This window comes from Nicotiana tomentosiformis, chromosome 3, assembly GCF_000390325.3.
Source record: "Nicotiana tomentosiformis chromosome 3, ASM39032v3, whole genome shotgun sequence".
NCBI classification, from domain to species: domain Eukaryota; kingdom Viridiplantae; phylum Streptophyta; class Magnoliopsida; order Solanales; family Solanaceae; genus Nicotiana; species Nicotiana tomentosiformis.
The window spans coordinates 36,128,260-36,142,689 of record NC_090814.1 but is presented as its reverse complement, the minus strand read 5'-3'; the positions used below and the strand labels follow the sequence as shown (position 1 = coordinate 36,142,689).

At 40.4% G+C, this 14,430-nt stretch overlaps 1 protein-coding gene across 1 annotated transcript; it reads right to left on the bottom strand.

Annotated features, from left to right (window-relative positions):
- Positions 1-9,446: 9,446 nt before the first annotated feature.
- Positions 9,447-12,982, bottom strand: LOC104092681 (polyol transporter 5-like). The gene is made up of 3 exons (XM_009598339.4): positions 12,791-12,982; positions 11,537-11,899; positions 9,447-10,759 (listed from the first exon to the last, which is right to left on the bottom strand). Exons 1-3 carry the CDS (start codon positions 12,930-12,932, stop codon positions 9,684-9,686), a joined length of 1,581 nt encoding a protein of 526 aa, XP_009596634.1. The 5' UTR covers positions 12,933-12,982; the 3' UTR covers positions 9,447-9,683.
- Between the last annotated feature and the right edge of the window lie 1,448 nt (positions 12,983-14,430).

The window sequence follows — 14,430 nt, the reverse complement described above, 5'->3', positions numbered from 1 at the left end:
ATCGCATCCAGAATGACAGGTCGTTATAGGATGAGGAAACATCAGGTTCTCGAGATTCCTCCTAACCCAGGCTTTTCGAGTACAACTTTAGCGTCAGCGTAGTGGAGCTAGTATTGGCTATGAGGAACATCAAAGAGGCATGGTTCTTGAAGCCAGTGAGATCCGATCCCAGCCAAAGGGATCCTAATTTATGGTGTGAATATCATGGGACCAACGGTCACCGGACATGGGGCTATCAGCATCTGCACGAGGAGGTGGCGACATTACTGAAAAATGGTCATCTCTGAGAATTTTTAAGCGATCGAGCTAAAAACAACTACGGGCGTAATCGTGACAATGCGAAACCTTCAAAAGTAGGAGAAGATCCCCCACGCTTGACAATCAACATGATTTTAGGGGGAGGGGGGGCGAGATTAATGGTGTGATATTTTCAGTGGAAAAAATGATGAAGGTGCCAGTGACCCACAACAAGAGACTCCAGGAAGTCGCTGAAGACAACATCACTTTCACGAAAGAAGACGTATATGGACTACTGCTGCCGCACAACGACGCATTGGTAATCTCTTTAAATGTCTTAGAATTTAAAATTAAACATGTTCTGGTGGACCCAAGATGTTCGGCCAACATCATCCAATGGATAGTATTAGAGCAAGACAAGCTCACCGGAAGTATCATTCCGGCCACAAAACGCCTTGCTGGGTTCAACCTAGCAAGTGTGATAACCCGAGGAGAGATCTTGCTTCCCACGAATGCCGAGGGGGTGATGAAGACGACCCTCTTCGAGGTGGTGGACAGCAATATGGGCTATAATATTATCTTGGGGAGACTGTGGTTGCACTAAATAAAGGTTGTGCCATCAACATATCACCAGTTGCTGAAATTCCCAACTCCCGTGGGAATTAAACAAATAAGAGGCAAAAAACCGGCAATAAGGGAGATGAATGTGATATCAGCTTCCAGTAGCAAAGGGAAGGAGCATGCGACATAGAAATTACAGGAACCGGCACCTACTCCCGAGCCGAGCGAAGTCAACCAAGGGGAAGAGTCATCAGAATCCTATCAGGTACTAAGATATTTTCAAGTACCAGAAGAAACGGACGCAGTAAAATCTACGGCGGAAGAACTTGAACCAGTCGCATTGTTCGAAAATTCTTAGAGAGGAAGTTTCACTTGGGGACAGGACTACACCCCGAGCTCAGGTCTGGATTTATTGAATTTCAAAAACTTAATATCGATTGCTTTGCGTGGTCGCATGCGGATATGACACATATCCCACCAGAAGTGGCAGTGCACAAATTAAGCCTGGACCCTAACATCCCTCCGGTAAGGCAGAAAAAATGTTCCATTGCCGAGGTCAGGAATAAATTTGTCAAAGAAGAGGTAACTCGTTTGCTTGATATCGGTTCAATCTGAAAGGTAAAGTATCCTGACTGGCTAGCCAACATAGTAGTAGTTCCAAAGAAGAATAATAAGTTTCGCATGTGCGTAGACAATAAGGATTTAAATAAGGCGTACCCAAAAGACTCATTCCCATTACCAAACATTGATCAAATAATTTATGCGATATCTGGACATGAGTTAATGAGTTTCCTCTATGCTTACTCTGGGTACAACCAAATCAAGATGAACCCGGAGGATCAGGAAAAAAACTTCGTTCATAACAAACTTTGGCACATATTGTTACAATGTGATGCCTTTCAGGCTAAAGAACACCGAGCCAGTTATCAACGGCTCGTAAGCAAAATGTTTGAGAAACAAGTAGGGAAAATTATGGAAGTTTACATAGATGATATGCTGGTTAAGTCTTTGAACGCAGGTGATCATATGAATCACCTGCAAGATACCTTTGACATCTTAAGGAAGCACAATATGACGCTTAACCCCGAGAAGTGTGCGTTCGGGGTCAGCTCTGGTAAGTTCATGGGTTTTCTCGTGTCGCAAAGGGGGATCGAGGTTAACCCTGATAAAATTAAAGCCATCGAAGACATCCCAAACCAGCTATCAAGCATAAAAGAGGTTCAAAGGCTAACAGGGAGACTAGCCTCTTTGAGCAGATTCATTTCCCGGTCTTCGAAAAAATGCCATCATTTCTTTGTACTTCTCAAAAAGAAGAATAACTTTGAATGGACACCGAAATATTAGCAGGTTTTGAAGAATCTGAAAAGGTATTTATCAAGTCCTCCGTTACTGTCAAAGCCGAAGGAAGGCGAACAACTACTGATCTACTTAGCGGTCACAGAGGTAGCAGTAAGTATTGTTTTAATCTGCGAGGATGAAGGTACGTAGTCTCTTATTTATTATCTAAGTAAAATTTTAACGGGGGCAGAAACTTGCTACCCACATCTGTAAAAATTGGCCTTAGCCCTCGTAGTTACCGCTCGAAAGCTAAGGTCTTATTTCAGATGTCACCCGATAGCTGTGGTGACCACTTTTCCCTTACGAAATATTTTTCATAAATCAGAACTCTCAGGTAGGATGGCTAAGTGGGCCGTCGAAATGAGCAAATTTGACATAGAATATAAACCCATGACTGCAATTAAGTCACATATATTGGCCGACTTTGTGGCCGATTTCAGTCCGGAACTTTTACCTTTGGCTACCAAAGAAGCATCAATGGTGTCAGAATCGACATCGGGAGTTTGGACCTTGTTCACGGACGGAGCTTTCAATGTGAAAGGGTCCGGGTTCGGCATAGTGTTAACCACACCCTCGGGAGAAACCCTAAGGCAGGCCATAAAAACTGTTCCTCTAACTAACAATAAAGCGGAGTATGAAGCTTTGATTACAGGGCTCGAATTGGCCCAGGGACTAGACTCTGAGGTCATAGAAATCAAATGCGACTCCCAATTGGTAGTAAATCAAGTTTAGGATCTTCGAATCAAAAGAGGAACGCATGCAATAATGCGTAATAAAAGTCCAGGCTCTGCTTACTTGGTTTCGGGAATGGTTAATTATGCATATCCCGAGGGAAGAGAATGCAGAAGCAGATGCACTAGCCAACCTCGGATCGTCCACAGAGATGAAGGGATTAGACTCCGGCACGGTAGTACAACTTATGCATTCGGTATTGGACGTGGATAGCTATTACGAGGTAAACGCGACCAATTTGGTCTGGGACTGGAGAAACGAGATTATTGATTATCTTGAGCATGGAAAATTGCCTGAAGTTCCTAAGGCATCTCGGGCACTACGCACTAAAGCAGCTCGATACAGCTTCAAATGGGGTCAATTATACAAAAGATCTCTTCAAGGCCCGATGTTGGGAGCCTCCGAAGCTAGTTATGTTATGCGAGAAGTCCACGAAGGGATATCCGGAAATCACTCAAGCGCGGATTCCTTAGTGTTAAAATTAATTAGGGCAGGATACTAATGGCCCCGGATGGAACAAGACGCCAAAGCTTATGTTACAAAATGTGATAAAATGTCAACGCTGCGCATCGTTGGTACATGAACTGGCAGAGCCATTGCATTCAGTTTTGTCACCATGGACGTTCATGAAGTGGGAAATGGATATCATCGGACCCCTGCCACCGGCTCCCGGTAAGGTAAGATTTCTTTTGATTTTAACTGATTATTTTTCTAAGTGGGTTGAAGCAAGTCCTTATCAGAAGATCGATGAACGTGAAGTGGTAGATTTCTTGTGGGAGGATATAATTTGCAGATTTGGGATACCAAAAGAGATAGCCTGCGAAAACGGGCCACAATGTATATGCGCAAAGGTCACAAAGTTCCTTGAAGACTTGAAAATCAAAAGGATCACATAATCATCCTATCATCTGAGCGCAAACGATCTAGCATAATCAACAAACAAGGTGATTATACAAAATCTCAAAAAGAAATTGGAAGAAGCTAAAGGTAAATGGCCCGAAGAGCTGCCAGGTGTACTATGGGCATACCGAACAATGGCCAAATCGAGTATGGGGGACACTCCTTTCTCTCTTGTGTACCGGGCGGAAGCTTTGATCCTGGTGGAAGTAGGAGAGCCTACCCTGAGATATTTTTGGGAAAATGAAGAAGCAAACAATGAAGCAATATCAGTCAAATTGGAGCTGCTCGATGAACGCAGGGACTTGGCGTATATAAGGATGGCAGCCCAAAAGCAGAGAATAGAGAGATATTACAATAGAAGAGCCAACCTCCTTTATTTCAAAGTAGCAGACTTAGTTTTAAGGAAAGTAACTCAGAACACCCGGGAGCTCAATGCGGGGAAGCTAGGTCCAACATAGGAAGGCCCCTACCAGGTTTCAGCTGTCACGGGGAAAAGGGTCATATGAGTTAGAAAATCAAGATAGAGAAAAGTTGCCAAGCAACTGGAATGTGGCACACCTCAAGAGATACTATTACCGATGAGCCTCGCCTGTACTGGAAGTATGTGCTGCACTTTTTTTCCCTTCGTCTAGTTTTTGTCCCAATTGGGTTTTTCTGGAAAGTTTTTTAACGAGGCAGCAACGGAAAGCATACTATGAAGGAAGCTTCAGCAGCAACAATAAGACCTTTAAATGGAAAGGCACACAAGGAAAGAACCACTATGGAGCGATTAGATAATCTTTTGCTCGATAGCAAAGTTCCTACCGGGAAGTAAAGTTTGTTGTCAAACAGATATTACCCGACCATTCACAAGTGCAAGCAATTGGGGGATTGTTAGATAATCTTTGGCTCGATAACATAAATTCTTAAGGGGAAGTGAAGTTTGCTATCGAACGGCAACAATGACTGTCACATCGACCGGAATACGAAACCCGGATACATAATTATATCATCAGGATCGGGGACTGTGCAGCCAGCCCCATAGAAACAAGTTGTACAAGTTAGCCACAAGAAATGACAATTTCTTTTTAGCACAACGAATGCTTATGTACTTTTGAAAATGGAAGGAATAAAGTAAAGTCCTTTTATTTCTATCTTGTTTCTTGTCTAAATGATGAGTTAATTTTATCATTTGAATGTTAAACAAGTACTTCAAATGCTAGTGCCATAATGAACAGGAGACGTCCTCTTCAAGAGCACCGTAAACATAAGAGGACCCTCTCTTATGAAACCCTCATGTTAAAGGGTTGATTTCGGAAGAACCTATGCCCGGAATCCAAATACTACCGGGGAAAAATATACCCGAAGCCTCGCATATCTCGACGGGGAAAACTGACAAGAATACTTAAACGAAAAGGATGCAAAGAGAAAAACTTGCGCAAATACCTAAACGAAAAGTATGCAAAAAGAAAAACTTGAACAATACTTGAACGGAAAAGTGTTTCTATTCATAATAAACATGCCAAGTAGCACAAATACAAAAGTATGAAAAATAAAAGAAAGCATAAACTAAGCTACTGCATCTCCGAAACCCGGAGGAAGAGGAGCATCTACACCCCTAGGAGAAGTGGGTGGATCCGTCGCCGGCTCAAAATTTTGGCCATCATCATTTTGGCCTTCAGCATCATCACCTTCCGCTTCTTCTTCAGTTCTCGAGAACTCAAAACTAGGACCAGAAGAGTCAGTAGCATCAGGACGGACCGAAAGACCCCTTTTGGCAGTTGACTCCAGCTCACAGGCCTTAGAGATTTTGGCATCAAAGTCAATGACACCCGCTTTGGCCTCTCCAAGGTTTTTCTCCTCATGTTATACATAGCATACATTTTATCAACAATGAGGGAAGACGCTCGGTGCTGGAGTTCTTCTTTAAGTTGGTCGACCTCAGTAGAAAGGTTATCCCACGCGGATCTGGTGGACCGGAGGCTGACATCAAGCTCGCGGACAGTGGAGCTGAAAACTCTATTATGTTCGATGGTCCTCTTTTGCTTCTCCTCTAACCGGGCATAGTTCGCCTCGGCAGCAGTAACCTCTTCATTTTTGGAGTTTAAGGCTGCCTACAAATTATTTAATCTCTCTGCAGTGGCAGCCTCGTGATCGGATGCAGCAAGAACGATATTATGGACCTCAACCCATTTGGCCTTAGTTTCTTCAAATTGTGCCCTTAACAGGGCGACCTCCTGGCTAAGAGTGACTATTTCTTACTCGCTTTGCAGCAACCGAGCCTCCAACTCAACGGCCTCAGCAGCTCGTACTTCCAGTTCTGAGAGGCGAGTAGCAGTTTGGTCTCGCTTGGCCAAAAGTCGATCCTGCTCGGAGGTAAGTTCCTCCTTATCACGAATCAGCCTTTGAAGGCCCTCAGAAGCAAGGAAGTTGGCCTGCAAAACAAAAATACAAATTCAAAACCATTCCATAAGAAAGATAAAAGAAACGACAGAGGAAACAAAGGCTATAGCTGTGTTGTGCACGACATTTTTCAACAAACACTCTCATGAGAGAGTTTGTATCTTATCCCTATCTGTTTTTGAAGCCAAAGGATTCAGATAGTTAGCAAGCTCCACCGGCCAGGATAACAGATGGCATCCAATAGAGACCGAAAGGGTGACACTCATGGAGTTCTTTGGGTATCTTCGGAGGGGACAACATAATTTTGCCCCAAATTCCCATGAACTAGGGACTGGGGAAGAGGGACATCCTCCTCTCGGGCAACTGCGGCCGATGGAGATGATGTAGCAGTTGCTGGTGGCGAAGGCAGAGTTGGAGAAGAGGGATATGAAGAAGATGGCATTGTAGGATGAGAAGAAGCTGCGGTAAATGCAGTGCTGGTTGTTGGTTGCTCGTCAAACGAAGACAGAAGGGACCCGGTACTCAACCTCATAATATCGGGCACGACAATTGGGGCTTGGAAGCGTGAGTTAGCATCTTCCACCATATCGAACTCCCCCCGGAGTGCCGAGGCATCGTCCTCAGTTGGTGTAACTAGCTCAACGGATTGAGCATTCTGTTGAGCTGATGAAAGTCGTCGTCTTTATGTAGACAAGCCCCCTCATCACTGGCTCCTCCATCATCGTCGATCACCACAGCTTCTGGGATCGGCTCGGGCGCGATGCTTATTTCTACGACATCCGGGAATGTCTTAGGCGCTGCATTCTTTGCCTTTTTATTGTTTCCCCCGGTCGCGGCCCTACGTCTCCTTTTGGTTGTTTGTTCTCCGGCCGGGGACTCCGAGAAGAAGCACTTGCACCAGAAGCAGGCAAGGAGACACCTGTTCGGGTAAAAGCCTCCTGCAGTAGCCTCGCCGCGTCAACAGGATTAGCCAAAATGTCCTCCTCGGGGACAACAACTGAACCTTAGGGTAGACCTAAATTCAACAAGAGAAGGAGGTTAATCAGCTTTCTTATACGAAAAGGAAAAACAAGATGAGTTTAACCTACCATGATTTTTGGCCTTCCACCCATATTTAAGGGCTAGTTCTTTCCACGTACGGGTCTCGGACGTAGTAACATCCAAAATTATTTTGACCCACTGGTCCAAGCCTTCGACCCTCAGTGGAACACACCGAGTTGCTGAAACAAGTGAAAGAGGAGGAGTCAGTAACAACATGGGATGATCTTTAGCTAGAAGAAGAAACAAACAATGAACTTACGAGTATGGTTCCACAATTTCGGAAAGGATGAAGCTGTGCCCGGAATGATGTCCACTGTTGCAACTACAACGATCTGTTCCATCCACCCACGGTCGTTTTCATCATCCATGCTGGACAATAGAGCATGATGGCCACGTTCGCTGAAATTTATCATTCTCCCGCGAAACATCTTGGGGGAATAAAGGTTCATTAATCGAGCTAGGGTTATCTCCTCTCCCGTCTCCTAGCACAAACGCCGAAGACAAAAGATTGTCCTCCATACAGAAGGATTTACTTGTGATAGGCATACCTGGTAATGGATGCAAAACTCCACAATAACAGAATCAAGTTCCCCACTCAAAGAGAACGACCCCAAAGTGAAGGGATACGTATAAAAATACGTGAAACCCTTCTTGGGTATGGTTATCTGCTCCGCCAGATCAAGAGGGATAATGTCTAAATCTTGGCAATGACAGTCTTCCTTCATGACAGGAATATTAGAAAGACGGGTGGAAGAAGGGTACATGTCAAAGGCCCATGTACGAGGGTTAGCGGAAGGATACTTATCTTCGAAGTACTTAGTTGTGACAAGACTTCTTGGGATGATGGTGCTCACCGTAGCTTGAGCATCATCATCAGCTTTACCTTTATTTTTTGAAGAACTAGGGCTTCTAGAAGAAGAATGCATTCTTACCAGAAAGGAAGGAAAGGTTTCTCTGAAGAAGAAGGTTAAAGAAAGGTTAAAGACAAAGTATCAGTTGAGTAAAGAGAGTTTGAGAAAGTTTGGAGAATTATGAAGTGTAAATGAAGAAGTTTGATGCGTATAAGTAAAGGAATAAATGACTAAAATCGTGGCCATAATTACCTTGATAACCGGCAAAAGTGATGCTAAATTATGGGATGACGAGTTTTCGGGACATTAAATGCGGAGAGACATGTGTCTAATCAATCGTCAGAAACTTCTTAGAAGGGGTCAGAGAATTTTCCGCCAAAAAAAGTATGTTTACCAACTTCCCGGTGACACAAAGTTAATGCCACCGAAAAGCAAGGGGATTATTTGTATTGGGTAAAATATGTTCATATTTAATAACGGCATGAGAAAATGACACGTGGAGCCGAAGACAGAAGATAGTCGGGTCCGAAGGCAACGATCTCGTTTGTTACCGGAGAGAATGACATTCATAAAGGCGAAATAAATACCTGCTACCCGGTGGTATTCAATGAAGAATATTCTATAGCATTAAGTGCGTGGTCCGTTACAAAGAATATGGCCTTCACTGCCTACCGTTACAGATTCTTCAATGGCCCTCATAATTATCATTTAAGAGGGGCTTGATCCTAGGACCTTGTTCCCTAAGTGCGGCTATAAATAGTGAGTTCTACCATCATTGTAAGGACACGAATTTTTTGACAAGCATACACTAGACTTAGTTCAAAGCTCAATAACATTTTACTTTCTTGCTCATTTATATTATTCTTAAATGCAAGCATAACTAATATCAGCATTACTAATATACTCTATTCAACATTATTCGTATGCATCATACCAAACGTCCCCTTAAAGTAATTGGTTGAGATGCCCAAGATATTATAAACCCCTTTGGAAATCCTTACATGAGAGACAAGTATACTCTCTCCGTTTCAAATTAGATGAGGTAGTTTGATTCGGCATAGAGTATAAGAAAAAAAATAAATTTTTGAAACTTGTGGTCTTAAAAGGTTAAGGGGTAAAAGCTTGTGGGACCATGTCATTTGTATGGTTATAAAAGCTTCTCATTAAGGGTAAAATGGGTAAAATGAAGAATTTAAAGTTGAATTATTTTCAATTGTAGAAATGTATCATTCTTTTTGGAACACACTAATAAGAAAAATGTGTCATCTAAACTAAAACAGAGATTGTATTTTTTTTTTCCTAACATGTTTCTTTCTTTACCCCTTTATCCATACTTCCTAAATTCCATATTATTATTTTTTCACTTCCAACCAAGCCGACATCTTGAGAGGTGAGGAGAGAAAGTTTAATTTCCATGAAAACAGCCAAACAGCTAAAAAGGTTACAATTTAAAACGGCCATATTACGAGTTTAAATATCTCGTAATCTATTCTATTTTGAACTATGTAAAAGCTAAAAGGACAACAATATTAAAACACCGAAACAAGGATGGTTCTCCAACTTGTAATAGTTTAAGTTGACAGAAAATCTCCTGTAGTAAAACCAATGCCAAGGATATCCAACTATTTTCCATTGTCTTTTTCAACTACCAACAGCAGGCACAGTAGCCATCTGAATCTGGGCATTGTTATTCTTTTCTTTTGCCTTGAGTTCTCGCAATGTTAACCTCCACTTGAAGAAAGTTCCAAACAATTCCTCAGTTTCCTCTAATGTTTTCCCCTGCGTTTCTGGCATTAACGTAAAGAAAAACACCCAAGCCAATCCAGCAAGTCCTGCATAAAAAAAGAACGCCCCTCCGATCGTTATCGCCTTTTCTAACGACAAGAATGTCATTGATACCACCCCACTTGTCACCCTGTTCAGTGCCACCGCTAAACTGCACCCTGTTGCCCTGAGTCTTAATGGAAAAATCTCAGAACTATACACCCATGTGATTGGACCAGCCCCAATTGAGAAAAGTGCAACATAAGCCAATACCATTGTGATACAAAGTGCTATGGCCCAAAATACCGTGCCATCTGAGTGGTCAATTACTGTAAGGCCAATAGAGAGGAATATCAATGACATGACCATTCCACCAACACTTGTTAGAAGCAACGGCCTACGCCCAACTCTGTCTAGTAAAAATGTGGCTACTAAAACAAATATTGTCTTTATTATTCCCACTGCTACTGTGGCAAGTAACCTATCCGTGTCTGATTTAATACCCGCCTTCTCAAAAATTGTTGGACTATACAAAACAACAGAGTCAATTCCACTTGCTTGTTGAAAAAAATGGATACCAAGGCCAGTAAGTACTATGTGTTTAATAGCTGGTGTAGGAGAAATGAATAGTTCTCTCCATACACTGTCACCTTTGGGACGTTTTGGGACTTCCACAACGTCGTCGTTGCAGCATTCGGGTATGCCAGCCGCTTCTTTGATTTCAGAAAGTCTCAAATCTGCTTCTTCGGGTGATTCGGAGGTTTTCTTAAGAACAGTTCTTGCTTCGGAAAGTCGACCTTGCATGACGAGCCAACGCGGTGACTCGGGCATGGCTAGAACACTTATAGCCAAGAATACAGAAGGAACTGCTCCGATTCCTAACATGAATCGCCAGCTCAAGTGTGCTGGGAGCTTGGAGAAGGCGAAGTTGGACACATATCCCAGCAATATACCTGTTGTCAACAAAATTAAGCAACAAGAGTTAACCACTCTGAGAATAATAGGACTAGTGATTATATAGAAACGGAAAGGGAAATGTAGAACTATAATGTTCACATATATGGATTCTATAAAATCTCACTATGTGCGCCATCTTAGAGAATTATAAAAACATCAAATGCCAGAAAGGTCAAACAGTCGCTAATTAAGATAGTAAGATTATTATTATTATTATTATTATTATTGTTATTATATGACCAACATTTTCCCGTTAAAATTATCCATTGACATTACGAAGAATTTTATACAACTAGGAAAAGAGGGTAGATTACAATAATAATTAAGTTAACTTTAAAAGGAAGATATATAATATGCAGTAACGGCCATACAGGGGATAAAAGAACTTTGCGGGAACGAATTAGGATTGGATTCTCAAATTGCAGAGTTACTTTTACTAAGTACTCCATTAAAGTAAGTTGGCTCATTTGATGACACACTCACTTTTAATTTAATCATTAGGTTAAATTGATTTAGAATAATAAGCAATGTAACTTTTTATGATAAGTCTAATAAAGTAACTTAAACAATAGAGTATATTATATTGATAGTATAAAATTTGACACGGTCATATTTATTAGAAAAATATTACACCACTAATGATGATTAAATAAATCATGTTAATGTGTTGTCATTATTTGTTTTTCATGTGAAGAGAAAACGCCTAAGTCAACGTACGTGGAACTCAAAAACCAAAAAAAAGAAACATTACTAGCTAACTACCACGCACGTACCTCCATTAATAAACACTTCAGGAAATGAAGTGAGGAAACCCCGAGAAGACGCCGGTGACACCTCAGCCGTGTAAACCGGAGCAATCATGAGCGCGTAACCGACACCGATGCCAGCGACGAATCGGCCAAACATGAGGAAGGCATAGTTAGTAGCGAAACCCATTAAGAGTGCTCCTACAAAGAAGATTACTGCCGCCACCACCATAGTGTTCCGGCGGCCTATCCAATCGGAAGTTCGGCCAGCGGCGGCGGATCCAATAAGGGAATAGAGATTGAGGATTCCTGCTAGAATCTCCACTTGTACATCGTTGATGTTGAGGTCTTTTTTGATGTAGATGATGGCTCCACTCATCACTCCTATATCTGCATGGTCAAACCATATCCGCAATTTAAATGGCCGTGAAATCACATTTTATGAAAGGAATTTCATTGTAATCAACATGTTACAAGAGTTAAAACTAGGCTAGTAATGTATATAATTTAATTCCTTTATGAAATTTGAAGAACAATATAACTTTTTTACCCTTATAATTGCGAAGTTACTTTACGTTGTCAAGCTATTTAAATCAAGAAATATACTTGTCGATAGTGAATGTGGGTTGATAACATGAAAAATAGATAAATAATTATTACAATCAATTAAATTATACTAATAGTGTAAAAGAAATTTTTTGTATGTCAGCCTATATACAGATTAATTTCGTCAAAAAGAGGACTCTGCATAGACATGATAAAGAAGGGAAATGTCAATAGAGCAACGCCTAGGTACCTCCTCACTGTTTGGATTTGTTCATAGTAAAACGTTTCCACAAAAAATCATGCTTGAAAAAAAAGTTTTAAAGGCTTTTTAAATCTCTAGATTAATGGACAAAGAAAAAGAACTAAATCTTTTAGTTTCTCAAATTCAATAACCTCTTGATTAGACCAGAGGGGTTGGTTCAATAGTAAATGCCACCCCTAAATCCGACAAATCGATTAAGTTACACTAGGGGTACGTCAGTGAAAACCTTATAATCTATATATAATTCCTGAGATGGTGTAAAAAGAAACCTGTTGAATGGATGTTATTCGAGAAAGAGTTAAAGAGTGACCCTTTTTCCGCGTTTTTTTAAAATTAAAAACACAGGCAGTGTTTCTCTAGTGAAAAAAATGTACAGGCTACAAATGTACAGGCAATTGTTTACAGGCAGAACAATTGAAAACATCACAAACTTTTAGAGAGATGAGAAGGCCAAGGGAAAAAAGAATTCTTACCATAACCAAGCAAGATGGATGCTAAGGAAGCTAGAAAAGAACAAGCAACGGCATACTTGTTTCTTTTTGGTTTCTTGGGAGGATCAAAAGCTATCTGGAGTTGCCCACAAACAGCATTTCTCCCTTGTTTTTTGTCAGCCATGACCTGAATAAGAAGGGAGAGTGAGTTCTATGTTTTTTGTTGAGTACTTTCATCCTAGAGTTAGCTTTATATATAGAGAAAGATCCCCCTAATTTTGGCTAGGATAAATTATTTACTTAATCTGGGGTCATTTTTCCACCTTTATACCTTGAACTAGATCAACTTTCTATAACTTGCCATAATTTGTTATCACTCTTTTTTTCTGATGTCAACTAGTATTTTTTACTGATTTAAGTTTTGTACAGTAATATATTTTTTAAAAATAATTTTACAATATCTTGTTAAATAAAAATTAAATACGTAAAAGTAACTATGTACCCAATGAGCATAAATTGATATAATGGAAAACAGAATAAGAAACTCTTACAGCCGATTAAACTATACTAATCGTTCTCGATGATTACAAGTTTACAACTTTAAATTATTTGTTTTACGTGTGTTCAAAGTTCAAAAAATTATGTAATAAAAGTTCAGATACATACAATTCACAATGTAATACCCTCAAATTAGCTAAGATATATATAATTTATCCTTTTGAAAACATATATGTAGATTGTAGATTAACTAATACACATTTATTATATAAGCAATCCATATCTAAACTTTTGTAATTTTATATTTAACAAGTTACTATATTAGTTTGTCTTCTCACAAATATAATTAAAAACTTTCCGGACATGAAAAATTCCAATTAGTATAACTTATTTATTAGCTCACTACTTTTAGTCAAAGCTAAGCACCCAATAATCTTTTACCATATTGGCGGACTTCAATCCCATCCTTATCCACTTGCATAATTCGCGATAATGGCTATTTCCTCTGGCTACGCAAGCAGTTAGTCATAACCAGATCAGGACCTTAAAGTTTATACTAGTTCAGAATCATGCATGAACATTATAGACGATTGAATTTTACTGAGTTTAAGTCCATTAAATAATTTGGACCATATTTTGAATTCAAAGACCTAATAGCCCAAATAAGAATTATGGGCTAGTATAATTGAATTTATTATTTAAATCTCATATACATATATCGATTCTTGTTGGACTTCAAATATCATGTGTCAAATGATATGGCACGCCAAGTCAAATTAAGGACCACTAAAATCATGCCACACGCATAAGTGATGTAGCATGCCAAGTCAAATGTAAGGACCAATCAAATATCGTAAAATATTCAAATGACATGGTTCAACCAATTATATGCAAGCTTATCACATAGCTTTAATGATAGGTTTGATGACTCAAGTTGGCCAATCAAATTGGAGGAAAAAGATATGTGTTTATCACAAGTTTTCTCCCCTACGACTATAAATAGGAGTCTCCATAAGGCCAAAAGAACAATACGAAAAATACATAGAGAAGCTCTCATCTCTAGTGGTGATTCGCAAGTCTTCCGCAAAGCAAGAAGTCGTCGTCTCCAAGGGACGAGCCGCAAGTTTCCATCCTCCACATTTGTGATCAAAGCCTAGCTCCGTATCCGTGGTCAAATCCCAACA

What these genes read in the sequence shown, in the direction of transcription:
- LOC104092681 (XM_009598339.4), bottom strand. Translation starts at nt 12,932, where the DNA reads ATGGCTGACAAAAAACAAGGGAGAAATGCTGTTTGTGGGCAACTCCAG. An exon ending in ATCCATCTTGCTTGGTTATG is followed by an intron (nt 11,900 to 12,790) that starts GTAAGAATTCTT and finishes TTGACCATGCAG; the next exon opens with ATATAGGAGTGATGAGTGGA. An exon ending in TGAAGTGTTTATTAATGGAG is followed by an intron (nt 10,760 to 11,536) that starts GTACGTGCGTGG and finishes TGTTGACAACAG; the next exon opens with GTATATTGCTGGGATATGTG.